The sequence below is a fragment of the Petromyzon marinus genome, chromosome 3, assembly GCF_048934315.1.
Source record: "Petromyzon marinus isolate PM22_M1 ecotype Great Lakes invasive population chromosome 3, UKy_Petmar_22M1.pri1.0, whole genome shotgun sequence".
NCBI classification, from domain to species: domain Eukaryota; kingdom Metazoa; phylum Chordata; class Hyperoartia; order Petromyzontiformes; family Petromyzontidae; genus Petromyzon; species Petromyzon marinus.
In genome coordinates this window covers 9699160-9712660 of record NC_133669.1, presented here as the reverse complement: position 1 = coordinate 9712660, position 13501 = coordinate 9699160, and the positions used below count along the sequence as shown (strand labels likewise).

Genomic DNA, 13501 nt, shown 5'->3' with positions numbered 1-13501 from the left:
ACGCCCTGCGTCTCTCTCTCTCGTCTCTCTCTCGCCTCTCGCGCGTTTCCGTCAACGCAACTCGCCCCCAGGGTAGATTCGGCAAACGCCGCGCGACAACGGAAGAGAAAAAAAACGCCGATTTCTAATTGCGCTCTGCGTTTTGTCGTTCTATAGAGTTCTGTACGCTCGTAGTGAACGCGGCGAAATTAGAAATTAGATGTGTGTGCGTGCGTGTGTGCGCTCCGTTACGTTGGCGAGCAACGCGGCCTGGGAAAACGGAGCCCCCCCCCTCTCCCAGCAATGACTCTGAATGCTGAGGGCTCAAAGAGCCAGCCTCAGGCTCAATTGGTGTCCAGTGGCAATGTTTGGGGCTCAAAGAGTCAGCCTCAGGCTCAATTAGAGTCCAGTGGCAATGTTTGGGGCTCAAAGAGCCAGCCTCAGGCTCAATTGGTGTCCAATGTGTCAATGTTTGGGGCTCAAAGAGCCAGCCTCAGGCTTAATTGGTGTCCAGTGGCAATGTTTGGGGCTCAAAGAGTCAGCCTCAGGCTCAATTAGAGTCCAGTGGCAATGTTTGGGGCTCAAAGAGCCAGCCTCAGGCTCAATTAGGGTCCAGTGTCAATGTTTGGGGCTCAAAGAGCCAGCCTCAGGCTCAATTGGTGTCCAGTGGCAATGTTTGGGGCTCAAAGAGTCAGCCTCAGGCTCAATTAGAGTCCAGTGGCAATGTTTGGGGCTCAAAGAGCCAGCCTCAGGCTCAATTAGGGTCCAGTGGCAATGTTTCGGGCTCAGAGAGCCAGCCTCAGGCTCAATTAGTTTCCAGTGGCAATGTTTGGGGCTCAAAGAGTCAGCCTCAGGCTTAATTAGGGTCCAGTGGCAATGTTTGGGGCTCAAGGAGCCAGCCTTAGGCACAATTAGTGTCCAGTGGCAATGTTTGGGGCTCAAAGAGTCAGCCTCAGGCTTAATTAGGGTCCAGTGGCAATGTTTGGGGCTCAAGGAGCCAGCCTTAGGCTCAATTAGTGTCCAGTGGCAATGTTTGGGGCTCAAGGAGCCAGCCTCAGGCTCAATTAGGTTCCAGTGGCAATGTTTGGGGCTCAAGGAGCCAGCCTTAGGCTCGATTAGTGTCCAGTGGCAATGTTTGGGGCTCAGAGAGCCAGCCTTAGGCTCATTTAGTGTCCAGTGGCAATGTTTGGGGCTCAGAGAGCCAGCCTCAGGCTCAATTAGGGTCCAGTGGCAATGTTTGGGGCTCAAGGAGCCAGCCTCAGGCTCAATTAGTGTCCAGTGGCAATGTTTGGGACTAAAAGAGCCAGCCTCAGGCTCAATTAGTATCCAGTGGCAATGTTTGGGGCTCAAGGAGCCAGCCTCAGGCTCAATTAGTGTCCAGTGGCAATGTTTGGGACTAAAAGAGCCAGCCTCAGGCTCAATTAGTATCCAGTGGCAATGTTTGGGGCTCAAGGAGCCAGCCTCAGGCTAAATTAGTGTCCAGTGGCAATGTTTGGGGCTCAAAGAGCCAGCCTAAGGCTCAGTTAGGGTCCAGTGGCGATGTTTGGGACTAAAAGAGTCAGCCTCAGGCTCAATTAGGGTCCAGTGGCAAAGTTTGGGACTAAAAGAGCCAGTCAAAGGCTCCATTAGGTTTTCAGTGGCAATGTTTGGGGCTCAAAGAGCTAGCCAGGCTAATACTCCATTCGGGTTCAATGTACTGGGTGGTCCAGATGTCTTGTGACCACCCGCATTTAATGATCTAAAACGCAATATGTTTTACGTAAGGATTACTTAAAACAGAAATGAATATACATAGGAAAAAATGTTAGGGGTCGATTAATCGGGGGTCACAATACATCCGGACCACTCTGTAGACGCCTGTAGCTCAGAGCCAGCCAAACTAAGGCTCTTTTAAAGTTCAGTGTCAATGCCTACGGCGCTATTGTTAATGCACGAGGCTCAAGAGGCAGACTAAGTCTTCATTAGGGTTCTGTGTTAATGGCTTAGACAGTTCCTCCGTACAGAGCCAGACTAAGTGGCCTCCTAGTGTTTATATATTCTCTAGGCTACGTGTTCCTCTGTGTCAGTGCAATTCCAGCGTGCGTCTCTCCATGCCGCTTGCTTGAACTTTCAGGTTTTGTTACATTTACACTGCGTACACAAATGATGAAACATGAACGGGACGGAACACGCAGATCACGCACATTTAAACTGGCCCGCCCCTACTGGACTACTGTGGAAAAGAGCTTAATAGCTCATCGTATTTACTCCAGGAAAATGTAAGATTCCGGTAAAACATAACTTCAGTGTAATTGTATTGTTGGTAAACATCTTTAAATGCCTGGAAGTGTGTTATATGAACGTAAGAATGGAATTCTGTACATGTTGAATAACATTCCCGCATATTTATTTGCCAGCATAAATAAGTTGATTTAGGAGTAAGTTTTGATTATCGCGGGGTTTGCTACTCACCAGTTAATGTTCGGTAACTCTTCATTTGGCATAAAAAAAATACTTAATAAAAAACACGTTTCAAATGTAATTCTCATCAGGCCTCATAAGTGTTCAAAGGGGCAGTCTCCAAATCGTATCCGGTCTATCTCTCCGGCCTCTCTGCGTGTCAATAAAGAAGGCCCATTCCCCGAAACGTCGCTTAATTAAAACATTGATGAATGTGGAACGTTCGTTAGGGATATTGCGGGCGACGTTGGTATCTAAGTTTCCGTAGTGTAGTGGTTATCACGTTCGCCTAACACGCGAAAGGTCCCCGGTTCGAAACCGGGCGGAAACAAAGCTTTTATTTTTTTTCCCCCTCACCATATTTATGTTAACGTTCATGTAGCTACATTTTAATTGTTGATGATCGAAAAAATTTTCTTTTGCTTTTAAAACGTCGCACAAGCACCTGAAAGTTATTATAATCGAGCGCTTCCTGCTTATCGACGCTAGGATTTGTAAATTCCCGCAGCCAGCGATGCACTTTGAGAGCCAAGGAGACGCTTTCTCTAACTAGAAAATACAAAAAGGCGATTCTTATTATTACTACGCTCGGGGCAAAGGAAAACTGCGAAATGTACACTCATGTGAATTTAGTAAAACGAATTACTTTTTGAGACGCTTAATACGAGCTACGAATTCGGAACAACGAACGGCATTAGGGGGCGATATGACCATTTAAGTTCCGAACGCAAGTGCATTGTTAACAATATCATAAGCGGTAATCATGTGCGCATTTAACATAAGTCTGGCCTTTTACAGGCTTAAATGTTTGATTCACGTTTACTACATCGGAATAAGAGTGATGCTGCTGCAGCTAGTCACGCCGGACTTTGAGCCCCGAGGTGAGAACCGGGACCCCCCTCCCGCGGCGCGAGCCCCGGCCGCCGACGGTCGCCCCAAACGGGCAGGGATTGTAGGCGAGGCCGTGGCTTCGGTCGGGCCTTCCGTCAAACAGCCGTGGTCAATCCACTGCTGGACGGAGGACCTCCCAACCAGCCGCTACCAATCTCGCGTACGTTAATACAATTGTTGTAGCGGATAATTGTTTTTTTTCTAATCAAAACTTTTAATGCCACGGCTACAATGTCATTGGGGATGTGTTATGATGAAAGATTCATTTAAAAATGTTTTTTTATTGTTGATTCATTTTTTATACTTTGACCTAACATTAGCCTTGGTAACGCGTGCCATATAGCTTTGTAATTTGCCGTGTTGTGTGTGTGTGACCCCCACGGGCATCTTGAGGTCTTAATCCAGCAGTGGATTGACCACGGCTGAACATGATAACCCGTGCACTGTGGGAATTTTGGTTGATTTTGTTAATTGCGAATTATATGTAACAGTCGTAGGTGATCTTGACTTAAAGCTTTCGTGACTGCAGGAATTCATATTCTGTGGGTCTTTCGGTAAAGCCACGTGGCTTTTACCGAAATACCCAAATAATAGTCGTAGGTGACTTAAATTAAACACGATAATATAACTCACTTTTTTTTGTGCGAGTTACAATGCCTGCCAGGGTCATTCTTTGGTTTAGCACCATTCGCATAATAGTTTTCAGCAACGCCATCAATAAACCATGATTATCATAATCATCATCGAAACTTTGACAGAGAACCACTTTGTGGAAAGTCAACACCGGCCATCCTGTGGAAATACTAATCACAGGAATGTGGGATTTCCACCACGACTTTTAACACCACCCGATGCTCACCATAAAGAGAATAGCTACTTTTATTTGTATTTAAAAGGTGTTGTCTGAGCTTCAGTTGTACACAATGGGCTTTCGCATGGTTAACGAAAGGACATGAGTGAATGATCTCAGATGTTCCTCATGCAGGTGTTGCCATCTCAATGGCTGACTGATGTTGTCAGACGACCTGCATGGATTACCCCAAGTCCCATGGAGATACAGTATGAACATTTAAATAGAAGAGATCTATATTATTGGTTCTTTCGGTAAAGTCACATAGAAGGGAAACAATAAAATAAAAAAAATATATTAAACAAAATTCTAACGACGTTTCGACTGCAACACAAGCAATCATCATCAGGTGTGAAAACCACAGCAAATTTTCATCATCAGGTGTGAAAACCACAGCAAATTTTCTTGCTGTGGTGTTCACACCTAATGATGGTTGCTTGTGTTGCAGTCGAAACGTCGTGAGAATTGTATTGTTTTATATTTTTTATTTTATTGTTTCCCTTCTACGTGACTTTACCGAAAGAACCAAGAATATCAATCCCTGCAGTCACGAAAGCTTTAAATCAAAATGTAGAAGAGATCTGTTGGAGTTTGACATAAGGTACACTCTTTTCAAACTACAGGTCTCCCTGATTTAAAGCTTTCGTGACTGCAGTAATTCATATTCTTAGTTTTTTCGGTAAAGTCACGTTGAAGAGAAACAACAAAATAACAAAATATATATAAAACAATAAATAATAATATATATATTTTGTTATTTTGTTGTTTCTCTTCAACGTGACTTTACCGAAAAAACTAAGAATATGAATATACAGGTCTCCCTGTTTACAGTAGAACGCGGATGTAAATCGCGTCTAAATCAGGGGTCGGCAATCAATCTTACAGACATTTTTTTATTCGGTAAAAAAACCCCCCACAATTTTTCAAGAGCCGCAATGCATGTGAGTGAATACGAGACGGCGGTCCTTAATAAATAACGTCACGAAACACTCCTCAAAGGGCCACATGTGGCTTTGGCGCCGCGGGTTGCCGACCCGGGTCTAAATGCGAGGACATCTCAAGACTTTTTAGACAAAAAGTAGGCATATTTTATCGAATAATGGAGGCAGTCGGTCATAGAGGGAAAAAAAAAGAGAGGTCTTGAACCTGGACTATTACAAATGGGATTGCTCTGTCACACGGTTCAATAAAGGACTGACTTTGGTGACCCCCATGCACCCTGCTGCTGTCAGCTTTGCCCCGGCAGACCGGGCGTGTTGCCGTGGTGACGGGAGGTGGACGAGGAATCGGTTTGGAGACGGGGAGGCGACTGGCTGAGTTGGGAGCCCACGTCATCCTTGGTACGACCGTGGGTTACACACAGACACAAACACGTGGGTTACACACAGACACAAACACGTGGGTTACACACAGACACAAACACGTGGGTTACACACAGACACAAACACGTGGGTCATCCTTGGTACGACCGTGGGTTACACACAGACACAAACACGTGGGTTACACACAGACACAAACACATGGGTTACACACAGACATACACACATGAGTTACATACAGACACAAACACGTGGGTTACACACAGACACAAACACATGGGTTACACACAGACACAAACACGTGGGTTACACACAGACACAAACACGTGGGTTATACACAGACATAAACACGTGGGTTACACACAGACACAAACACGTGGGTTACACAAAGACATACACACATGGGTTACACACAGACACAAACACGTGGGTCATCCTTGGTACGACCGTGGGTTACACACAGACACAAACAAGTGGTGTCATCCTTGGTACGACCGTGGGTTACACACAGACACAAACACGTGGTGTCATCCTTGGTACGACCGTGGGTTACACACAGACACAAACACATGGGTTACACACAGACATAAACACATGGGTTACACACAGACATAAACACATGGGTTACACACAGACACAAACACATGGATTACACACAGACACAAACACGTGGGTTATCCTTGGTACGACCGTGGGTTACACACAGACACAAACACATGGGTTACACACAGACATAAACACATGGGTTACACACAGACACAAACACATGGGTTACACACAGACACAAACACGTGGGTTATCCTTGGCACGACCGTGGGTTACACACAGACACAAACACATGGGTTACACACAGACACAAACACATGGGTTACACACAGACATAAACACATGGGTTACACACAGACACAAACACATGGGTTACACACAGACATAAACACATGGGTTACACACAGACACATGGGTTACACACAGACACAAACACATGGGTTACACACAAACACGTGGGTTACACACAGACACAAACACGTGGGTTATCCTTGGTACGACCGTGGGTTACACACACACACATGGGTTACACACAGACATAAACACATGGGTTACACACAGACACAAACACATGGGTTACACACAGACACAAACACGCGGGTCATCCTTGGTATGACCGTGGGTTACACACAGACACAACCACATGAGTTACACACAGACACATGGGACATCCTTGGTACGACCGTGGGTTACACACAGACACAAACACATGGGTTACACACAGATATAAACACATGGGTCATCCTTGGTACGAAATGGGTTACACACAGACACAAACACATGGATTACACACAGACACAAACGCATGGGTTACACACAGACACAAACACGTGGGTCATCCTTGGTACCACCGTGGGTTACACACAGACACAAAAACATGGGTAACACAGACACAAACACATGGGTTACACACAGACACAAACACGTGGGTCATCCTTGGTACGATCGCGGGTTTCACATATTTATAACAAAGATGAGTAGGAATACACAGATATTCACACAATGCAGACATACTGGCTGACATAAAGACAGATGCATATTTACAGATACAGAGTGATATGTCATCTGTGAATATTGGTAAAATGAGCAAGGAAAATAAAAGAAAGTGTGGAAAAGCCCCAAGGGAAGTCCACAATATGAAGCTGAGCTAGTAATTAGCCAGCAGCAGATTATACTGGATATGAACTCTACACTATAATTTTTTTGTAGTACTTTGACATACTATACACATGACTGTTTATATGTGTCCTTTTTTGTGGTGATCTCTAGATTATGGCTTATTAATACTCTTATTTGTGTTCAGTTTGTCAAATTCCTAATTGAGTTTTAATTGCTTTGTCCTTGCCTGTTCATCAGCATCCAACAATGAGAAGGAAGGAAGCGAGGCCGCTCAAGCACTGCGTTCAGACACGGGGAATGACAAGGGTGCGTAACATCCCACACCACCCGATGGAAGCCACCTACACGACCGCAAAACCTCACGTTACCTGTGTGGTGGTACTCAGCTTCTTTGAGGGGCACTTAGCCAGTGGCGGAATATATCCACATTCCCACGACAGAAGCTAGTGTCTCTCTCTAAAACCAACACTGTTCTTGGGCAAATAGCCAAATTACCAACCACCAAATCCCCTTAATTCATTACATCACACTAATTGACCCTCCATTCTATATTTGGATCTCGAAAGACATGAAGTTGTGAGCCTTGTTAGTAATTAGATGAGTGACCACCTACACTGGGCTTGCCAGATGTTGTATACAGGGGCTCCAAGGTAGTCAAAAAATGACAGGGTTGAGTTTTACTCCTCGTATGCGTGGGCCTACCCTGGGCACTTTGAATGCAGAACCCTCCTTGAAATACAATCTAGTGACTTGGATGAGGCTTTCCTTGGTAAATAATTGCCATTGCTACACTTTACAGATGAAGTGAATTTCTACTTGTATTTGTTTTTAATCATATAATTTGCACTTGCTAAATTATTTGCACACACACAAAACTGTTTGGGTAAGTGCTGTTGGCGTGTACCTATTAAGACCGGAGAATGCACAAGGGGATGGTGTAGCCAGCACGACCCTTGACCGCCTTTGTCTCCCCAATGCTGATTTTTTATGCACCACATCAGATACTCTTTGAGAGCTTAGTTAATAGAGCGAGGCCCAGGATCGGTTCTAATATCATATCCCACTGATGTTAGTCATGGCAGGGAATCAAACTCAGGTTACCTGTTTCATAAAACAGAACAATCATGAATCACTATGTGATTGATAAACACATACACATGTGCACCACCTGAAATAAAATGAATGCATTCTCTCCTGACAGTGGATTTCATGCACCTGGACCTGAGATCCCTCTCGTCCGTGCGAGACTTCGTGAACCGCTTCCGATTGCGAAAGCTGCCCCTGCACATTCTCGTGAACAACGGTGAGGCTGAGTCCACCCATTCGCAAAGTTCATGATCAATCGGACATCATTACCAATTCTGCTGATGCTACCACACTTAGCCAGCACATGCTTCCTCCTTCCAGATTCAACAACATGCATAGTTATCACCCAACCTCCAAAATTAGGTGCTCTTATAGTGGTCTGACATCTGGTTTTCTATCTTTTACCAAAGAAAGTCTCAATGAGTCTCAAGACCCTTTTCAGGAGTGTCTCGCATTGTGATGCTTGGCCTTTTTCTTTTGTAAGCCATATTTTACTTTGTGTGAGATAAAACTGAAGTACCCGGAGAAGTCCTACCATGTATAGTGGAATAACACGTACATTCCTAGTGATTTGGTTGTAGAGAAAAAAAGAAAAGTCCTCACCCCAGAATGGACACAGCCTTGTCCACCTGCTCGCCCACTTACTCCGTCCCCTTGTACCGGTGCGTGCGCGTGAGCAGCCGGTGTGATGCTGGTGCCACTGCGGCTGAGCGCCGACGCGCTAGAGGAGCACCTCGCTGTCAACTGTGTGGGGCCATTCTTGCTGACGGCGCTTCTAACTGGCGCCTCCGAGGGCCCGACCCCCTTGCGCGTTGTCTGCGTCTCGTCGGCCACGCATCGCGCTGGGTGCCTCCTCTTCCATGACATTAACTGCAGGTCGGCTTGACAGCAGCAACTACCACTGCAACACAGTAATAATTCGTCCGTATGAAAAGTCACTTACAATAAGTTGGACTCGGAGATGTCTATCAGAGGGATGCACTTGAAAAATACAGCATAATATTTATACAAAGATACAAATATATAAAGGTAGACTGGGATCGAAACGATTAAATTAAAAGGAGATCGACAGCAGGATGGAGTACTTTTGTCAAATGAAAATGTATAATGAAAGGGAACATGATAATTTATCTAAAGAGGAACGTTTTTAATTAGTGTATATGACCTTGTAAAACATAGATCAGTAGTATGGACATTGACAAAGAAAATGGAAAGTGCGTAGAGAAAGTGCAGAGTTACGTGCTTGGAATTAGACTTGAGAGGCAAAAAGAGGAACACGTGGCTTACAGAACCTTCACAAATTATAGACATTATTGATGGGATGATAGTCAGTGGACGAAGTCGAAGCCAAAGAAGGGAACACACCTGAGTGTACATCCAGTGCAGAGATGAAGAGATGAAATCAGCACTTGTGCAAGAAATAGATGAATTGTTGCATTGCGAGATCGGCAGAGGTGTCGGTGGCTGGAGTAGGCCTTCATGGAGCATGGGATATCTCTGGCTGCTGATGATGATGATACTCATGCAGAAGCACTTGTGTGCACGTGTGTTCATTCATTGGTCTCTGTGCATGTATTTGTGCCGCTATGTGCCTCCTCCATCCTCCCACAGCGAACGCTATTCCTCATACGCCGCCTATGCCCGCTCCAAGTTGGCGCTCACGCTATGGTCGCGCCAGCTGCATGAGCAGGGGGGCGACCGTGTCACCAGTGTCGCCGTGGACCCTGGGGTCGTGGACTCCGAACTCTACCGCCACGCGGGTGCCTTTTTCAGGATGGGCCAGTGGCTCACGGGCCGATTCCTCTTCCGGGTAACGTCCCTTCACACTCCTAACCCATCCATTGTGTGCATTTATATTGCTGGCTGGGCATTAACACTTACGTGCTGTTTTGTTTTTCACACTTTCCAGCTAAGGTTGAAAGCATCCGTGCATTCGCTCAGTGTTTTTCTGACTGCCTTGAACGTGGAGGACACAGTAACACTTGTAAAAGTAATCCAATATCAACGAAACTTTAATATAAGTCTATTATATCATCTACTTGCATATCCACTTATTTTTCGATCTCCCTTTTTGCATGTTCAAATGTGTTCTCTGTCTTCCTTTCCCCACATCCAGATGTGTCCCTTGAGTTTCCTGTCTCCCTTTCCCCATATCAGCATCAGAATAAATCTTTATTTAGACTGGAGGAATCCAATGAGCTATGCAACTATTTTTCACACGTCCAGTAGGGGTGGGTTAGCAAGTTACATATGCACGTGTCGCTACGTCATGTGTTTCTTTATGTGTCTTGACTTGCCCCTTGTGTTCCTACACATCCCAGTCCACCCGCCAGGCCGCAGCCGGTGTCACGTATGCTGCCACTGCGCCCGAACTGAAAGGCCGCCCTTGGGCCTACCTGGAAAATGGCCACCAGATTGAGCCTGCACAGGCCGTGGAAGATGCGGCGCTGCGCACACGCCTTTGGGAAACTTGCTGCCTCCTCTCCGGCCACCATTGGTGACACTTGGACCACAAGCGGAGATACAGCGACCTTGCGATGACGCGAAAATTACTTTATAAAAAATAATTGATCTGTGATGATTTATTACCCAAAGCTCTATAAGCAAATTAAGTAAATGTAGTATGAGCCGCTAAACCCCCACGCTAAGGAGTTCTGCCCCCACCCTGTCCTGATGGCGAGCGGCATTGTGCTCTGGAGAGGAAGGGCCCCTCCCCCACCCTCCTGCTTGGCTCGCCATTTGTGAGGGTTTGGTTGAGGTCCGTCCGGATCTCTTCTCAAAAACACTTGTAAAGCCGTCCACTCACACAAGCGCTTTGAGCACAGCTACTCCTCAGATTGGTTTACCAAAAACTAAAAACCACCAACTCCTGGTGGGTGGCAGTGCTAATGGCGGAGTGGGCGTGGCTAATGTAGACATGGGCGGGACTGTTAGTGGGTGGGAGGGAGGTGCCACCAGCTCATTACCATGTGTCCTGGTTAAACCTCACAGTAATGTGGTAACCACCCCCCCTCATGTTGATGCCGTTGGGCCAGTCGTAGGGTTAAGATCGCATGGGGGAGAATTAAACCGGTCATTGACTGGTTCTGAAAGTCAGAAACCGGTCACCGATTCCAGTGGAGTTTTACGCACGACTGCAACAATTTAGTAAATGTGCCCCATTGTTTCAAATAGCCGCACCGGGAGATGGAACGTAAACGGCAGCCTCTGGGTTGCAGATCCGCTGTGGCGTCGTCACAGCTGGGAGCCGTGTTGTTGAATTCTCTGATTATTGCTGCACGAGCCTGTGTGCGTGTTTCGGACCGTCCGGAACAGCTCCAAGATAGCAGCTGTCAAGACTGACCCTATTCCTGACACAGCTCACTAGCGTTGTTCAACATAAACAAGTAATATGCATCAGTGCCCAGGCGTTGGAGGCTACACGCTGCCCTTGAGTTTACCTCAGGGGTCCGAGGCGACTAGCTGTTCTCTGCATCAGACCCCGAACGGGATTCACGTGGTTTAGTGACGTTCACGGTGATGCGAGCAGGTGGATGTTTTTTTAATTGTTGTGTGTTGTGTTCATGTTGTGGAAAATATTAATGGGTTCGTTACAGGGATTGGTGGTTTTTCGTTTCCGGTTAACCGATCTGAGGGGTGGCCGTGCTCTTAGAGCTCCTGTGGCTGGACGGCTTTACGAGTGTTTTTGGGGGGAGGTCCGGACAGACCCCAACCAAACCCTCACAGTACTGTAATACAATGGTATATTTGACATTCCAAGTGAAGTATTATCATTACTTGATTGTTGTGCTCTGGTCATTGTTCAAAGTCAAAAGAGTATATGTTCAAACAAAGGCAAGGAGTATGAATTCGGATTGGGAGTCGTTTGAGCTCCATCATTGTTCCTGCAGGATCAGTGAAATCAGTACCACTTTGAGGGAAGTAAAGAGTGATTATTCTGTGGATAATCTGACCCCCATTGTGGGTTTCTGAGTTCTCATCACTTTCTCAGAGCCATTAAAGGAGATCAGCACGACCCCAATTCCTGTATGAGCTTAGAGACACTTTGATTTAACTTTATTTAAATGCCAATTGTTATTTCATCACAGTTATGGTTATGTCAGAAGCTGAAGACATCCTTCCAAAATACTGCCTGCAAGCAAAGCATCAAATCAGCAGAGCAGCCTCATTGGATGATCTCAGACTTGTGGATTCACTTTTCATTCAACACGAAACCATGCACTTTCTTTGTAAATTATGGTTTGCTATGTGTTGATCATACGATGTATTGATAAATATGTTGGTTATAGGGTTGTTTGACCATATCTTACCATGCAGGTTAAAGAAGCGGGGAACCTAGGGCTCGTTGAAACATCATTCGCCAATTATGTTAGCTGTGTGTGCCGAGTAAATGACAAATATCCAGTAATGCGTTGAGATGTTGAGATCATCTCACTGCGCTTAAGATCCTGGGATAATCACTGGCGGCTGAAACCTGGATTCTAATCCTGGATATAACAGGTGCCAACCTGATATTTCAGAGTCATTATAAACCCTCGAAGAGACAACCAGATCCAGCGTTTGAAAGCAGGGACTCATTTGTACCGATTCAGTGGCTCTGATATTGGTTTGAGTTAGGGGTGGCACGGGCCGGATACGACCCGCAAATTAACGTCACATGGCCCGTGGCCAAACGAGGCCTACCCCTTAGAAACCACCTGGAAATTATATTCCTCACTGCAAGCATCTTAGGTGAACTAATTGGATACTGGAGAGGAATATTTTGGACCTTTTAAACTTTCCAATTTTATGCGCGTTCAGTCACCTGCTTCAACTAAGTTTTTCGCTCAGTCAATACAGTCCTTTCATAGTCAAAGTTAAATGTCAACTAATGTGTGGCTCTCCATAGATATATATAGAGTCCTATTCAGTCCTATCAAGAAACATTTCCCACCTCTAGCATAATAAGTACTCTTGTCATTTTAACTGCCTTTATGTACTCAGGTGAGGGCCCTTTGAGGTACATCGTCTCTTCAGCAAGGGATATGTCGGGGACAATTCACTGGTCTTTTACTTCACCGGGATATCGACCACTCGCATCGAATATCTGTGGCGAAAGTGGTCTGATTGAAATAAAACCTCATTCAGCAGCTACTTGAATTTGAAACAAACATTGTCTGATGTATTATATCTGAAATTGACGGTGCCTGTGTGTGCTTTTTTTACCAGTATCGATGAGAATCGACCGGTCTAGTCTAACGTTTTAAATGCAATGCCATGACTCGTGTTTGTT

The 13501-nt window shown here is 45.6% G+C and overlaps 1 protein-coding gene and 1 non-coding gene across 3 annotated transcripts; both read left to right on the top strand.

Annotated features, from left to right (window-relative positions):
• Positions 1-117: 117 nt before the first annotated feature.
• LOC116953244 (polyprenol dehydrogenase-like) lies at positions 118-13379 on the top strand. 2 transcript variants are annotated; one of them, XM_032973248.2, is made up of 7 exons: positions 2415-3299; positions 5392-5499; positions 7381-7449; positions 8345-8446; positions 8910-9105; positions 9841-10039; positions 10551-13379. In XM_032973248.2, exons 1-7 carry the CDS (start codon positions 3182-3184, stop codon positions 10728-10730), a joined length of 972 nt encoding a protein of 323 aa, XP_032829139.1. In that variant the 5' UTR covers positions 2415-3181; the 3' UTR covers positions 10731-13379. The 2 variants fall into 2 exon arrangements, 1 of the variants encoding a protein (XP_032829139.1); XR_004404562.2 differs by lacking the exons at positions 7381-7449; positions 8345-8446; positions 8910-9105; positions 9841-10039; positions 10551-13379 and having other exon boundaries at positions 118-3299.
• Positions 2677-2749, top strand: TRNAV-AAC (transfer RNA valine (anticodon AAC)). Its single transcript has one exon. It is a non-coding gene; the product is annotated as a tRNA-Val (tRNA).
• Positions 13380-13501: the final 122 nt, after the last annotated feature.

What these genes read in the sequence shown, in the direction of transcription:
- LOC116953244 (XM_032973248.2), top strand. Translation starts at nt 3,182, where the DNA reads ATGTGCGCATTTAACATAAGTCTGGCCTTTTACAGGCTTAAATGTTTG. An exon ending in GCACATTCTCGTGAACAACG is followed by an intron (nt 8,447 to 8,909) that starts GTGAGGCTGAGT and finishes GCGCGTGAGCAG; the next exon opens with CCGGTGTGATGCTGGTGCCA. An exon ending in CGGGCCGATTCCTCTTCCGG is followed by an intron (nt 10,040 to 10,550) that starts GTAACGTCCCTT and finishes TACACATCCCAG; the next exon opens with TCCACCCGCCAGGCCGCAGC.